The following is a 12320-nucleotide window of genomic DNA, read 5'->3' as shown; positions in this document are numbered from 1 at the left end:
TGTAATTCCCAACCTATCAAGTATAAAGTACCGGTACAAGTCCTGCATTGTGGGGCAGCATGACATGGCCAAGCAAACTTTTGTAACTCGCCCGAATGAAATCTTCCCTCCCTTTTAAAATAGAATAGTGTGTGACACTATTGGGATTCGGTCATTTCCCCTCTTACAGCCTTGGTCATTAAGGAGCAACGTTAATAGTTTTAAAAACACTTCTAAGACCATTTGCAGTGTTCATCCAGTGTGAACTAATTAATTGCTAACACCGGATATGTGAGTTTTCTTTGCTGTGGGTGCTTTAATTGTGTGGGGTGGCTGAGAAAACACACCAGCAGGGTGAAGGCCACTGACTATATTGTGGCAGGTTATTCTCACAGAAATATTATTATTAATATCATCATCATCATTGCTGTTGCTACTCCTTTATCCTCATCAGGAGTGACTGTGCAATGCCTGGGCCTGATCCAACACTATGTTGCTCCAAGCACAGTGTGGCCAGGCAGGAATAAATGCTTGGTGCCAGAGGTGTTTACAGCCTCTAAAGGCACCAAAGGCATCGGGTGGATGAAGGTGTCATGCAGAGTGACAACAGTTCTGTGATGTGCTCATGGCTATGGAGGGGTCAGCCAGCTTTAGCTTTAGCTGGCCAAAGGGAAGGGAACTGGAGGAAATAAAGGATGGAAACACATAACTGGGGGAAGGAACTTTCCTGCATTTTTTAAAAAAGACTTGTACTCACAGTGACTTTTTAATAAGACACAGCAAAACATGTTGCTTAAATGAAAATTATGACCACAGGAAAAAGCCCCTCTTCTTTGAGAGGGATGTCTCAAACCACACCACACTGCTCTGTCCCAGAAAGGCAAGAGATCCTTGAAGCTTTTCAGGGGTAGCAAAATAAAGCTACAAATTTGATGCCTGAATTTTTGGACGTGAAATAAGACTTTTGGCTCCCCCAGAAATCAGTGGCAGGTAAGGGGTGTTGTGCTGAATGCAGTGATGGAAAGAAAAGGCAGTGAATTTTCACTGTAAAACTGTGCTTTGAAAATTGGATTCCTTTTCAGAATCCTACTCCCAGGTTCTGTTTTTCCTCTGTCATGACTGGAGATCAAACCTATATAGGATATGTGCTCTTGCACTCCCACCTTCAGCTCTTCTCCTTCATGATTAGGAGTTACGGCTCAGAGAAGGCTTGGGCCAGGAATTTTCTCCCCCTCCATGTCTTGTGCAGTTGCAGAGATGCTGTAAAATCAAGGGCCATATTCCTCCAGATCTTGTCTGGACAGAAAATAAATTATTTAAAGAGTTTAAACTTATTTAAAGCTCAGCAGCTCACCTTTTTAAATGTCAGAGGAAGTGGAATAAGGAGAAATCAAAGCCTTTTTTTGGTGCTTAAAATAGGGTATTTCAGGTATGGAGGAGCACACACCTGTATCTGCTTCCTCCAGATATGACAAATGTCCTCTGAAGAGAAAACTTCCCTTTTCCTTTAATTTTCCAAAGCCGTCTTTCTCACTGCCCGGATGTCAGAGCAGATGGGAGCCATGAAATCGTGTCAGAGAAAAATGAGACGTGGAAGATTTAGTTATTCTGGGTAGTCAGGATAAGTTCCTTGTAAATGTGAAGTTCTTAATCCAGCTTGGGTAAGCGGAGTGCTTGTGCCTCACTGAACCTTCCCTTGAGTAAACCCAACTGTTCTTGTTTGTTTTACAACTTAAAGGACAAAAAACCCAAAGAACGAGAAAAGAAAGGGGAGATTCTTCACCGTCAGCCCCCAGAGAAAACTGAGAAAAGTCCAGTTTCATATAGACAGCCTTCTTCCTGTCTTGTCTCACAGATCCAGAACACCAAGGCTCTGCTGAAGGACCGGAAAGGTGCCAAGGCCGGGGCTCCTGAGAAAGGTCAGTGGGAGAAGCGCCTGTGGTGCATCCCTGTGAGCATGTTAATGAGTGTTAATGAGCCTGTCCTGTGTGTGTTGTGTGTTTGTGAGTAAAAATGGGCTTGCGCTGCTGTCAGCTCAGGAACTGGTATGGGAAAGGACTGGATAATGTCATCAAACATGGAGCAAAACATCCTGAACGATGCTCAGCAGTCATGAGCCCTCACTTTTACTTCTCCTCGTGTTTGACAGTGCTTTAAAAAAAGCTTTCTTTTTTACACCAAATCATCTGCACTCACACTGGTGTTTTGAAAGCATCAACACCCACCCCAGATCACTGACAAACCAGAGCTGGTAGACAAGCTTCTTCCTACCAGAGAATGTGTTTTCCTGAGAGGGGGCTGAGGAGCAGCACGGAGAATCCCTGACCCTGAGGATGTGCCAGTAGCAGTGGCATCCCTGAGAGAAGCAGTGGGCAGCAGCTGATGATGGAGAAAGGGGAAAGGCAGGTGGGACTGGCAAGCTCAGCACATTTCAGGCAGCAAAAGGAGGGGGAAAAAAACATGAACAGGGAAAGGAAAAGACATGACAGCCAGAGGAGATCATTAATCACACAGGGTGGGAGGGATGGGTGAGAGCTCCTGGCAAAAGGAGGTGGGAGAAAGGAGTAGAGGGAAAGGGGAGTGTTGGTAGTGCACACATGGATGGGAGACCTTGAGGAGCAGGAAGGGGGATATGGCTGGTTGTTAAATAAGGAACTAAATAAGGGGTGATCACTACAGAGCAGTGTGGGGAAATAGAGTGATGTAAAGCATCTGCTGTGGTGTCAGGGGGTTATTTAGAGTGGTGGCTCATGGTGGTTTCATGTTCGTCCTCATGACTTCATAATTCATCATTTGGTGCTGTCACCCTGAAAAAAAAATAGGTCCAAATGGTGTTTTTGTGGCAGCAGAGGCACCTCTGCTGCAAGGTAGCAGGAGTCCAGAGAGCTGGTCAGAAATGGGACATACTTCCTGTAAAAAATGTAAAAAAAAAAAAAAAAAAAGCCCATTTTGCTCCCATTTGTTGTCCCTTTTGGGAGGAAGGCATAGGGGGAAGTCAACTTATTAGGTTTTGTTCCTCTTTAGGTTTCTCCCTGCTTTTTTGATCTGAAACCCGAAAATCATTCAGATCTCAGATAAAGCATTTCTTTTCTAGAAACCATATTTTGACACATCTTAAATGAAATGGTCAAATAATTTTGACTGGTTTTAGAAAGAAACTGGTCAGATTAACCTTGGTCTGCTTTTGCCAGACAACTCTGAGTGTGAGATTCCATCTTCATCCATTCAGGTCTCAACCCCTGATGAGACCATCCCTTCACAGGAAATACGTGTGAGATTTGTGGCTGTGACCTGAGGGCTGGCAGACCTAAATTATTTGAGGTACCTTTTAGGTGGTTTGAGGGAACTCACAGACAGTGATTAACTGCTGGTTAATTCAATTAGAGGGACCTGGCAATCAGGCTCCTTGGACAGCTTTCCATAAAGGCAGCAAAACGTGCTTGGCATGAGCCAGTGCCAGCATCCTGTAGAAACTGAGCAGATCTTCTCCACAAGCTGCTTTGTTTTACTGGGCCAAATCCTGCAAAGATTTTTCCATTTATTTTCAGTCCTTGCTGGAGGAAGGTTCTTGCTGAAGTCGTTGCAGCAAATCTGTTCCAACTCTAACAGCCTGAATCTGGCCAGTGCAGCTACTCCATATTTACATGTGTGAAACCAAGAGCAGATTCTGTTCCAAAATGCGAGGAAGACACCAGGGATTAACTCACTGTGTCTCTAGGTATGGCAGTGAATACAGGACAAAGATCCAGTAAGAGCCAGGCAAAGTTGTGCTAAGAGAGGAGAAACGTGAGGTTTGTCAGGCGTGGCCTTAGAGGATATAATTAATACAAACAGCTGAAGACACCTGTGGTTTTCCTTTTCAAGTCCTTGTCCCACTCAGTTTAAGCTCTCCTGCTGCCTTTGAGGGAGGTGGCAGATGAATTTCCAGTGGAACAACAGCATAAGTATTGAGTGAGGGTCAGGGAATTGGGTTCTGAGTGTGTCCCTAAGTCAGGCAATGAGGTTCTGAGTATGTGTCCCCAAGAGCTTGTGGTGGCTGGTGCATGTCAGGCTCCTGTGGAGTGTGTCCCAGGGGATGTGGGACCTGCCTGCCAGGGAAGGCAGTGCCGGTGACTCCAACCCGCTCTCCTGGTTCCCTCTCCGATTGCTTTGCAGACTCCAGCGGAGGGGTGAGCCCTTTCCACGAACCCCTGGCGACCAAGACAGGCTGTGTCACTTCCAGCTCCCTGGAGTACCTCGAGGTCCAGCAGCCACCCCCCAGGACCCCTCGGCTCCTCAAGAGGCAGGAATCTCCCCCGCAGCAGGAGCCGGCCCGGAGCGGGGGCCGAGCCAAGGACTCCCCCCTCATCCTCAACATTGTGCACTCCTTCGAGTCAGTTGACAGAGAGGACCAAATAGACCAGGTTTCCCCCTCTCACCAGTACAGAATTTTAGGCTCCCCAATGAATTTCCCCTACAAAAGCTCCAGTGAAAGGACACTGTCCCCACTTTTCCCCCCGGGGAGCACGTCCCCCGTCCACCCCACCCAGGTCTCTTTCACCTACGAGGAGAAAGTGTATCCAGCGAAGGAAGAAGCCGTGTCCCCCACCCAGCTGGTGTCCAACAACCCCCTGGGCAGCCCCAACTGTGTGAAAAGCAGGGGCAGGTTCCCCATGATGGGGATCGGACAGATGCTGAGGAAGAGGAGCCAGACGATGCAGTCGGCCAGCGAGAAGCCGCTGGAGGCCAGGATGCCTCAGCTGCAGCAGATGAGCCCCACCCAGATTTCCTTCAGCACAGCAGATGCTGTCAGCGGCCAGTGTTAGCCTGACATCCTGGGATTTTCTCTGCTCTGCTCTGGGATCTCACCTTTTTCCACTTTAAACAAGAAGGGAAAGCCACAGGCATGTTACTGTCGCTGCGGAACACACCACAGTGCTCCAGCAGGAAACCAGAGGTTTGCTCGTAAGGAAGGCGTTGTCCTACATATTGAAGTTGAAAGAAAAGGGCTCTGCTCCTGCTGTTAAGAAATATTAGCATTTGGCACCCGACTGTACAGTAAAACATGTCCTGAAAGAGCCACGTGAGTGTGTATTTTCACAGCTCTCACCTGGTGTTGCAGCAGGGCTGGTTGGAGGCGCCGAGGGTTTGGTTTCCTCAAGGTGATCTGTGTGGTGCCAGGAATGCCAGTTCCGTCCAGGATCTGTGGTAAGACTGTCCCTGCTCCTCCTGCCTGTGGCACTACTCAGGCATTGGTCACGGGGTGGGCAAGAGGAGAAACTCCAGGTACTCTGTCCAAAGTCAGCTCGCTTACGAGCACTGCCGAGGAGATGAAGGTGCTTTGAGCTTGAATGAAGACACAAGTGATTTAAACGTTCAGAAAAAGTGGGAATGGTGGAAGTCAAAGCAGATTTTACTGTTGGTTGCATAAAGGAGCTAAAAACAGAATAATTTTTTTCCCTAAAAATCCCCACTGATTTAATCACCTCACTCACAAGAAAGAGGATTGTTTAAAAACAAGTGTTGTCATGTGGAAATTCACCTCACTAAAGGCCTGTTCCTTTCATATGATGGGTCTGCAAGAAGATGCTTCAAACAGAAATCCAGATTGCAGAAGGCTGTGTTTGAACAACCCAGCCCACACCTGCAGTAGTCCCTATTACAGCAAGGCAGCTTTGGACACACCTGAAGGCTTCTCTGAGAGACTGCAGTGAATTAAAATGGCTAATAAAGGACACATGAACCTGTACCAAGGTTGTTTTATACTCCAGGATTGGTAATGCAGTGGTTACCAAAAATTGGGTGTTATTATGAGCAGTGAAAATTAACTTTCTTAAGAGACACCATGTCCTGTGTACTGGTCATGTTTTTCTAAGTAAACAATACATCTGAGAGGTTGGCAACATTTTTTTTGGTTCTGTTTTTGTCTTCAACCCCATTACCTATAAATTAGAAGGTTTAGCCCTATTTACAACCATATTTTTGCAAACAATTTTGTTGCCCCCTTGGTTTGGTGTCCAGGCAAATGCTGAGAGTGAGAGTTACCCCTGTTTGAGGTGTTTTCCTTCCAGTTTCATGAGTAAGATGTTCAGGGGCTGCGGCAGAGGAAAGGGAGGAGGTCCCCAGCAGATCCCACAGCTGAGCATGTGTTCCTGGTTTGCAGCATAACACGGGTCTTACACCAAAGTCTGCATCCCAAAAGGATGAGAAAGACAGCCCTGAAATAATTTTATTCATTTTCACATCAAAAAATGTTGTATTCTGTTTGTACAGAGCACCTGTGTATCCCAGGGGGGTCCATTTTAGCTCTTTTCATTTAGAAATGTCAAAGCATTGTCATTTCTTTCATGCTATATATAAGAACATATCTGTGCTGCCAAGGCAGCGAGCAGGGACCACTGAGATCAGGGACCACTGAAATCCCACCTTTTTTGTGTGCCAGACTCACATACCTGAACAGATGGCAGATGCTGACTTGAATTGCAAACTCAGGTTTATTTGGAACCCAATAAAAAGGTTGGGGGAGGCAGGAAAGAGACCCGTATTTTTTGTGAAGACCCAGTAAATATGTGTAAGAATCAGAATGAAAGCAAATGTTAAATCTTTTATTATATTTATAGAGAATATATGAGTACTACACTGCTAAAACATAACCATGTATCCAGCGTAGACAGTAGCTCTGTACAGTCCAACTGCAGTGACCACAGAAGGGACTTCCTGAAATGCCACAGTGGAAATTCCAGGGGGAAAAACTGTATTTGGTATCATTATTAAATACATGTACTTTTTGGACAAGATTGCCATGGACTGCCGACTCTGTTTGCCAGGTCACTGTGTAAAAAAGGATAATCTCAGCACAAAAAACCTCCAGGCCAGGTTGGACAGGGCTTGGAGCAACCTGGTGTAGTGGAAGGTATCCCTGCCCATGGCATGTGTGGAAACTGGAGATTTAAGGTCCCTTCCAACCCAAATCATGTGTGATTCCATGAAAACAAGCAGCAGAAGGGTGAGGAGAGGAAAGGATTGGCAGCACCTATCCCTTCACCCATCCAGGTGTATCCTTTGCACCTGGCTGCTGCCCACCCTCTGCAGCTTGTGCAGCCACTCTGGGCATTATCCAGCCTCTGTGACCAGTGGAGCCTGGTAGGAATGTCCAGCTCTTCCTGCCTTGAAGCAGAGATCCAAAAGGATGGCACTGAATTTCTCCTGAGTGCTGCCTCGCCGTGTCCAGAGGGGAGGGAGCGAAGCTGTTCCTGTAAGTACCGTTTTTTCCTCCTCCTGCCTTCATGCAAATCTGTTTCCAGAACAACTGATCCAGAGACCTCCATGATCAGCTGAGCTCTTTTTGTGGTGTTTGCCAGAGGTTTGGCACCGAGCCCATAACAGACCTGTTTGATAGAGCTGAAAATACACCTTTTTACACTTCAGACTGTGCATCAGGGAAGGAGCAGTGCTGAGCTTTGGGTGCGAGAGGGAAGCGCCTCTGCGGGGCCTCTCTGAGTGCAGAACCCAGTGGAGTTAATGGAGCAGCTGTGAAACACTTGGAAGAGGGTTTTGCAAACTAACTGATGGCTGGGCAGCAGTTCAGGATCTGTAGTGGTAGAAGTGTTTTTGTTCAAGCTCTTCTGCCTGGAAAAACAGGTGTTGAATTTATTCAGGGAGAAGGAACAGAAATCAGCAGCTGTTCCTAAAGGTGTTGGTCTTTGTGTCTTTGTACTTCTCCTGTAAATGGGCTGCTGAATATTAAAATTCCTGAGTGTAGAGGTTTACAAATCCTAAAAGTAAATAACAGTTACTTTCTTGCTTTTGCACTTGACATCACTTGATCTTTGCAATAAAATCCCTTGGTGTGCAGCTGGAAACGGGCTGGGTCGGGTTTGCAGGAGACTTTTCAGTCCCCAATGCACCAGGAAAATGGTTTGTCAGCGAGTCCCCGGAAAAATGGGATGGAGAAAAACCTCCATCCCAAGAGGAACCTGGCCCTCTATTTGCTCCTTTGTAATGCAGCTTTAAACTTCGCTGTTTGAAGCACCCAAAGCTCATTACAGGCTGTGCTTATCACAAAGTGAGCAGGAACTTCAGGGACATTATTGCTGTGTGCAGGAGTTTGGGTTTTCCCTGGCTTTTCCCTGGTTTTTTAATCCTCTGTGGCCAAAAATAGACAGTTTTCTCTTTTGTATCCCAGCCCCACATCGGTGTGGGGCGTGTTTGCATTGCCTTAACTGCCTCTCTCAGAGATGGCTTGAGGATGTTTGTATGAGGGAGGTGAAAACATCAGGAGTCTTTTCAATATTTAATCTCAAAAGAAGCCCGGAATATGATGCTTTCTGTTGCTGAGGTACAGGCTGTTGTTAGGAACAAAGGGCATCAGGGTAGAGCCTGGAGTGGGATTTGGAGTTTTGCGGAGCATCTTGCCTGCTGATGCCAGGGCACTCAAAGCCCAAGAGAGGAGAAATGAGATGTTTATTGATTAAGCGTGAGGTTCTATGCTTGTTTTAAATTTTTGGTTATTACCTAAGAACAGAATTGTGGCATTTTTGACATACAGATCATAAATATATTTATTAATGTTTGTATTAGTAGCACTCTTCTTCCTTTACCTGTAGAGATCCTCCAGTTCCTTGTCTCTCCTACAACCAGAAAGGACAGGCTCAATCTAAAACAAGGAAAGGTCACCAGAGGCTTTATTTCCAAATAGCTTCCCTCTTTCTGTTCCTCTGAAGGGCGGAATGTTGTCCTGTGCTTGCAGCATAGGGACAGCTGTGGGACAAAAATGGGGTTTTTCCCTCCCATCTCTGCCTGCCCCGGGCAGCAGCAGCACGGCAGGAACCGTCCCAGCAAAGACAGCCGGGCTGGCTTCCCCGAGGGTCCCCACCGTGGTTATTAACTCAGGCAAACGAAACCCGCGGGAAGACAAGGGGTAGGGGAGGGGCAGCTCTCCAACAGCCGGAGCCTCCCAAACCAAGGCTGTGCCTGGACCACCCATCCCTTTCTTCTTGCGCCCGCCACCGGCTCCCCCAGCTCTGCTTGACCTGGTTCTGCCCTCTCCCACCCCGGGGCTGGTTTTTGCAACACTTCACGAGCAGGGACTGGGCTGGAAAATTAGTGACTTATTTGCCAGGCTGATTTTCGGCTCCCCTAAGCCCCCATGTGTTTTCCTGCATCAGGGAGGGGACGGGAACAGCACAGGTGGAGTGGAACTGCCAGTCCCCCTGCCAGTCCCAGGTCCTGCAGAACTGCACTCCCAGGTGCCTGTGGACAGGTATTTTAGTGTATTTGTTCTATCAAGAAGTTACTGGAAAATGGAAGGGAGCAATTATTCCGGGGTTGTGCCAGCTGCCTTTACTGTCCATCTGCAGAAATGGGACTGGGGCGAAGCAGAGCCCCAGAACAGAGCAAGTTGTCCTGTGCTTTGCAAGGACAACGTGTTACCACGTCCCTTTTACAGCCTTGCATTTCCATATTTCACCCACGGATGCACCTGGATGTGACCCCCCTGTCCTTTCCCAGTGACTGGGGTGCCTCAGGGTGCAGTTGTTCTGCTGCTGTTTCCCAGCGTGCCTGGCGGGGAATCAGCTCCTCCAAGGCTGCTGAATGCACGGGGGGTTGGATGCATAAATCCGTGCACTCCTTGGCCACGGCTGTCATCCCCCCTCTCCTCCCGGTCCGATGAGGGGGCAGGGACGGGATAGCACTGCCTGTGTGAATTCGAGGAGCCGCCAGTGCTTTAGAGCAGTTTGATCTGGCAAATCCCGTGGATGCTCCAAATTTTCTTCTTCTCAGAGCTGTGCTCTCTTTTCCAAGCAGAAAAGATGACACATTTAGGTCTGCTCTGCAGAAGGCAACTTTTAACTGCCTACAGCCGAGTGCAGTCCCCCCCGCCTGTGCTGAGGCGCCAGGAAAGGACTTGCATGGCTAAGAAACGTGCCAGTCTCAGCTCCAAGACGTGTTCTTGGCATCTGACCCCTGCACCATGCTGCTGGGTACAGCCAGGAGAGATGCTTGCGCTCCATCCTCTGAGTGAGGAGCTAGGCTGGCAGATGGCCTGGGGCTGGGACTAGAGCATGTAACACACTTACCACATCTTTAAGTGTCAGCAGAATGCTCCCTTCCTCGCCCCCAACCCAGTTTTTTTTCCTGGATTGTGATCCCACATTTCATTCCCGACTGTGCCAGGGTCGGGAAGGATGTGCTGCTCCCACAGACCTGCCTTGGGATCCTGCAGACTTGCAGCTCCCTCTGATTTCCCTGGCTTTGAGCTCAGCCCTGAGCCAGGGCTTTACACACAGTGCAGGGTTTTCTGTGAGTTAAACCCCTCCATTAGGGGAAGGACAGGAGACCCTTCAAACAATCCAAATCCGAGCATTCCTCTGACAAAGCAGCCCTGACTCCCTCCATCTCTGCCTGTGACTGGGGCCTGATCCAGGTCATAGGGATTCTTCTGCTTCAGGAATTTCCCTCTAAGCACCTGGCCTGCACACTCAGTGTCAGTCCAGAGGGAAAAATCTCCCTTTGCCCTCAGGCACTGCACACTAGTGTGGAAAAATGCTCCTTCCAAAAAATCATCTTATGAGCCTGATTTAAGGATGGCCAAACATTACAGGGAAGAAAGGATGTCATGGAACAACCATCCTCCACTTTTCCTCTCTTTGCAGAGAGGAGCCTAATGCTGTGTGCCGAGGCAGCTGCTTCTCTCCTCAGCCCATCCCTTCCTTGGGATATTTTCTCCTTCTTGAATTGTGGTTGCCAGGAGAGCAGCTGGCATGGACAGTGTCATCCTTGGGCAGCCCTGTCTCATCTTTATTCAGTTACCTGCAATCCCCTTTGGATGAAGACACCAAATCCCTAGTTACAGCCAGGTTAGGAACCGATTAGTTACCTGTGCATCCCAGGCTGGGAGGATGGGATTACCTGGCAATTAGAGAAGCTCAGGTTGAGTTTATTGAGAGGTTTGCTGACATCTCGGAAACGAGTCTGACAGGCCTTTCACGCTGCCCGTCCTCGCCCCAAATGCCTTTCAGGCACGTTAAATGAAATCTTTAAAGTCGGTTTCTTAAACCCGCTGTGGTTTGTGCTCGGGGGATGAGGGACAAGCAAGGCAAACTGCTGGCAATTCCTCTTGTCGCCGCGTGTCTGAGTGCCAGCAGCACCATGGTGACAGCCCTGCTCAGGCCCAGGTACTGACCTGGAAACGCGATATAGCTCTGTGGGGGTGTTTGAGCTTTGAAAGGAAAGGTAATTGATGCCTCGGAGCGGCTGCCGTGCCCTCAGAATCTTAAAGAGCTACTGACTCTGCGAGAGTTTTTAATAACTAGTCACGTAAACCTAGGGTGGCACTCATGCATTTTAATATCCATTAATATTATTGCTCATTAATATCCAACTCACAGGGGAGTGTCTGTTGGCTGATTCACACCAGGTAAGGGTTTGCAGCATCACTGAATGTTTTCTGTCCCTCAGTGTCTGTCTGCCCAGGCCACTTCTGCGCTGTTGGCCAAGCTCAGCCACATCTCACAGGGAGGAAATGGTTGCAGAAATCACATTGTTCCTGGAAGTTCCATGGGAATACACAGGCAGGTAGAGGAGCCATTGCTTGTCTCCCCCGCGGGAGGCTCAATCACTCCCTCTGCTCATGCAACTGCTCTTTGTCCTGCAATGATGCCCCCCTCCCTCCTCCTTTAAAATGCAAGGATCTCCTCCCAGCTGGCTGTTAAGTTTGGCATCGCAATCCTTCTCAAATCCACGGCAAGCACCAAGGACTTTTTTCATTTTTCCATTCCTTTTTTTCCTTTTTCCATTCCTTTTTTCCCATTCTTTTTCTTTAAATTCAGGTCTAAAAATCCTTGTGCACACCTTCTCCATATTTCTCTCCAGTCTACATGTATTATATAAACGATTCTTCAGGGAGCAAGCAACTGTGAGGCTGTAAGATGTGTCCCAGAGAGGTGTTGTTCCCAGTGAGGGAGAGTCATGGAAAGCCCTGGAAAGGGAGATGAGACCCAGTCTAACTAATTCCTGCTCTGTTGCCCATCGGGTGGGTCACTGGATGTGTGTGCTGATGTTGACCAGCACAGACATCCCTGACTCCTGCACTGCACTGGGCTCATTAAATTAGCCAGGGAAGATTCCTTCCTTTGTTTTTTTCCTCTCTCACTTCTCTGGGACACAGAGGAAGAGGAGAAAGTTTCCAGGACTCACAAGAGCTGCTGTGAGCAGCAGCCTGCAGGGGCTCGGGGAAGCTGAAGTTGGGGAAATGGAACCTGACAGTCACCTGAGACACCAAAACCATCATTTCTTTCCATACACGAGACTGGAGTACCTTTAAGAAAGAAACACACACAAAAAAACCCACTTCACTCCAA

At 48.1% G+C, this 12320-nt stretch overlaps 1 protein-coding gene across 1 annotated transcript in view; it reads left to right on the top strand.

Annotated features, from left to right (window-relative positions):
* Positions 1-6755, top strand: part of HUNK (hormonally up-regulated Neu-associated kinase) — a 45574-nt gene extending 38819 nt beyond the window's left edge. Inside the window, exons 9-10 of the mRNA XM_027660037.1 lie at positions 1835-1898; positions 4135-6755. Coding sequence (XP_027515838.1) covers positions 1835-1898; positions 4135-4784 — 714 coding nt within the window. The 3' untranslated portion in view covers positions 4785-6755. The remainder of the gene's footprint in view (positions 1-1834; positions 1899-4134) is intronic.
* Positions 6756-12320: the final 5565 nt, after the last annotated feature.

This window comes from Corapipo altera, unplaced genomic scaffold (assembly GCF_003945725.1).
Source record: "Corapipo altera isolate COAL_440 unplaced genomic scaffold, ASM394572v1 74, whole genome shotgun sequence".
Taxonomy (NCBI): Eukaryota; Metazoa; Chordata; class Aves; order Passeriformes; family Pipridae; genus Corapipo; species Corapipo altera.
This window is presented reverse-complemented; position numbering and strand designations above follow the sequence as displayed.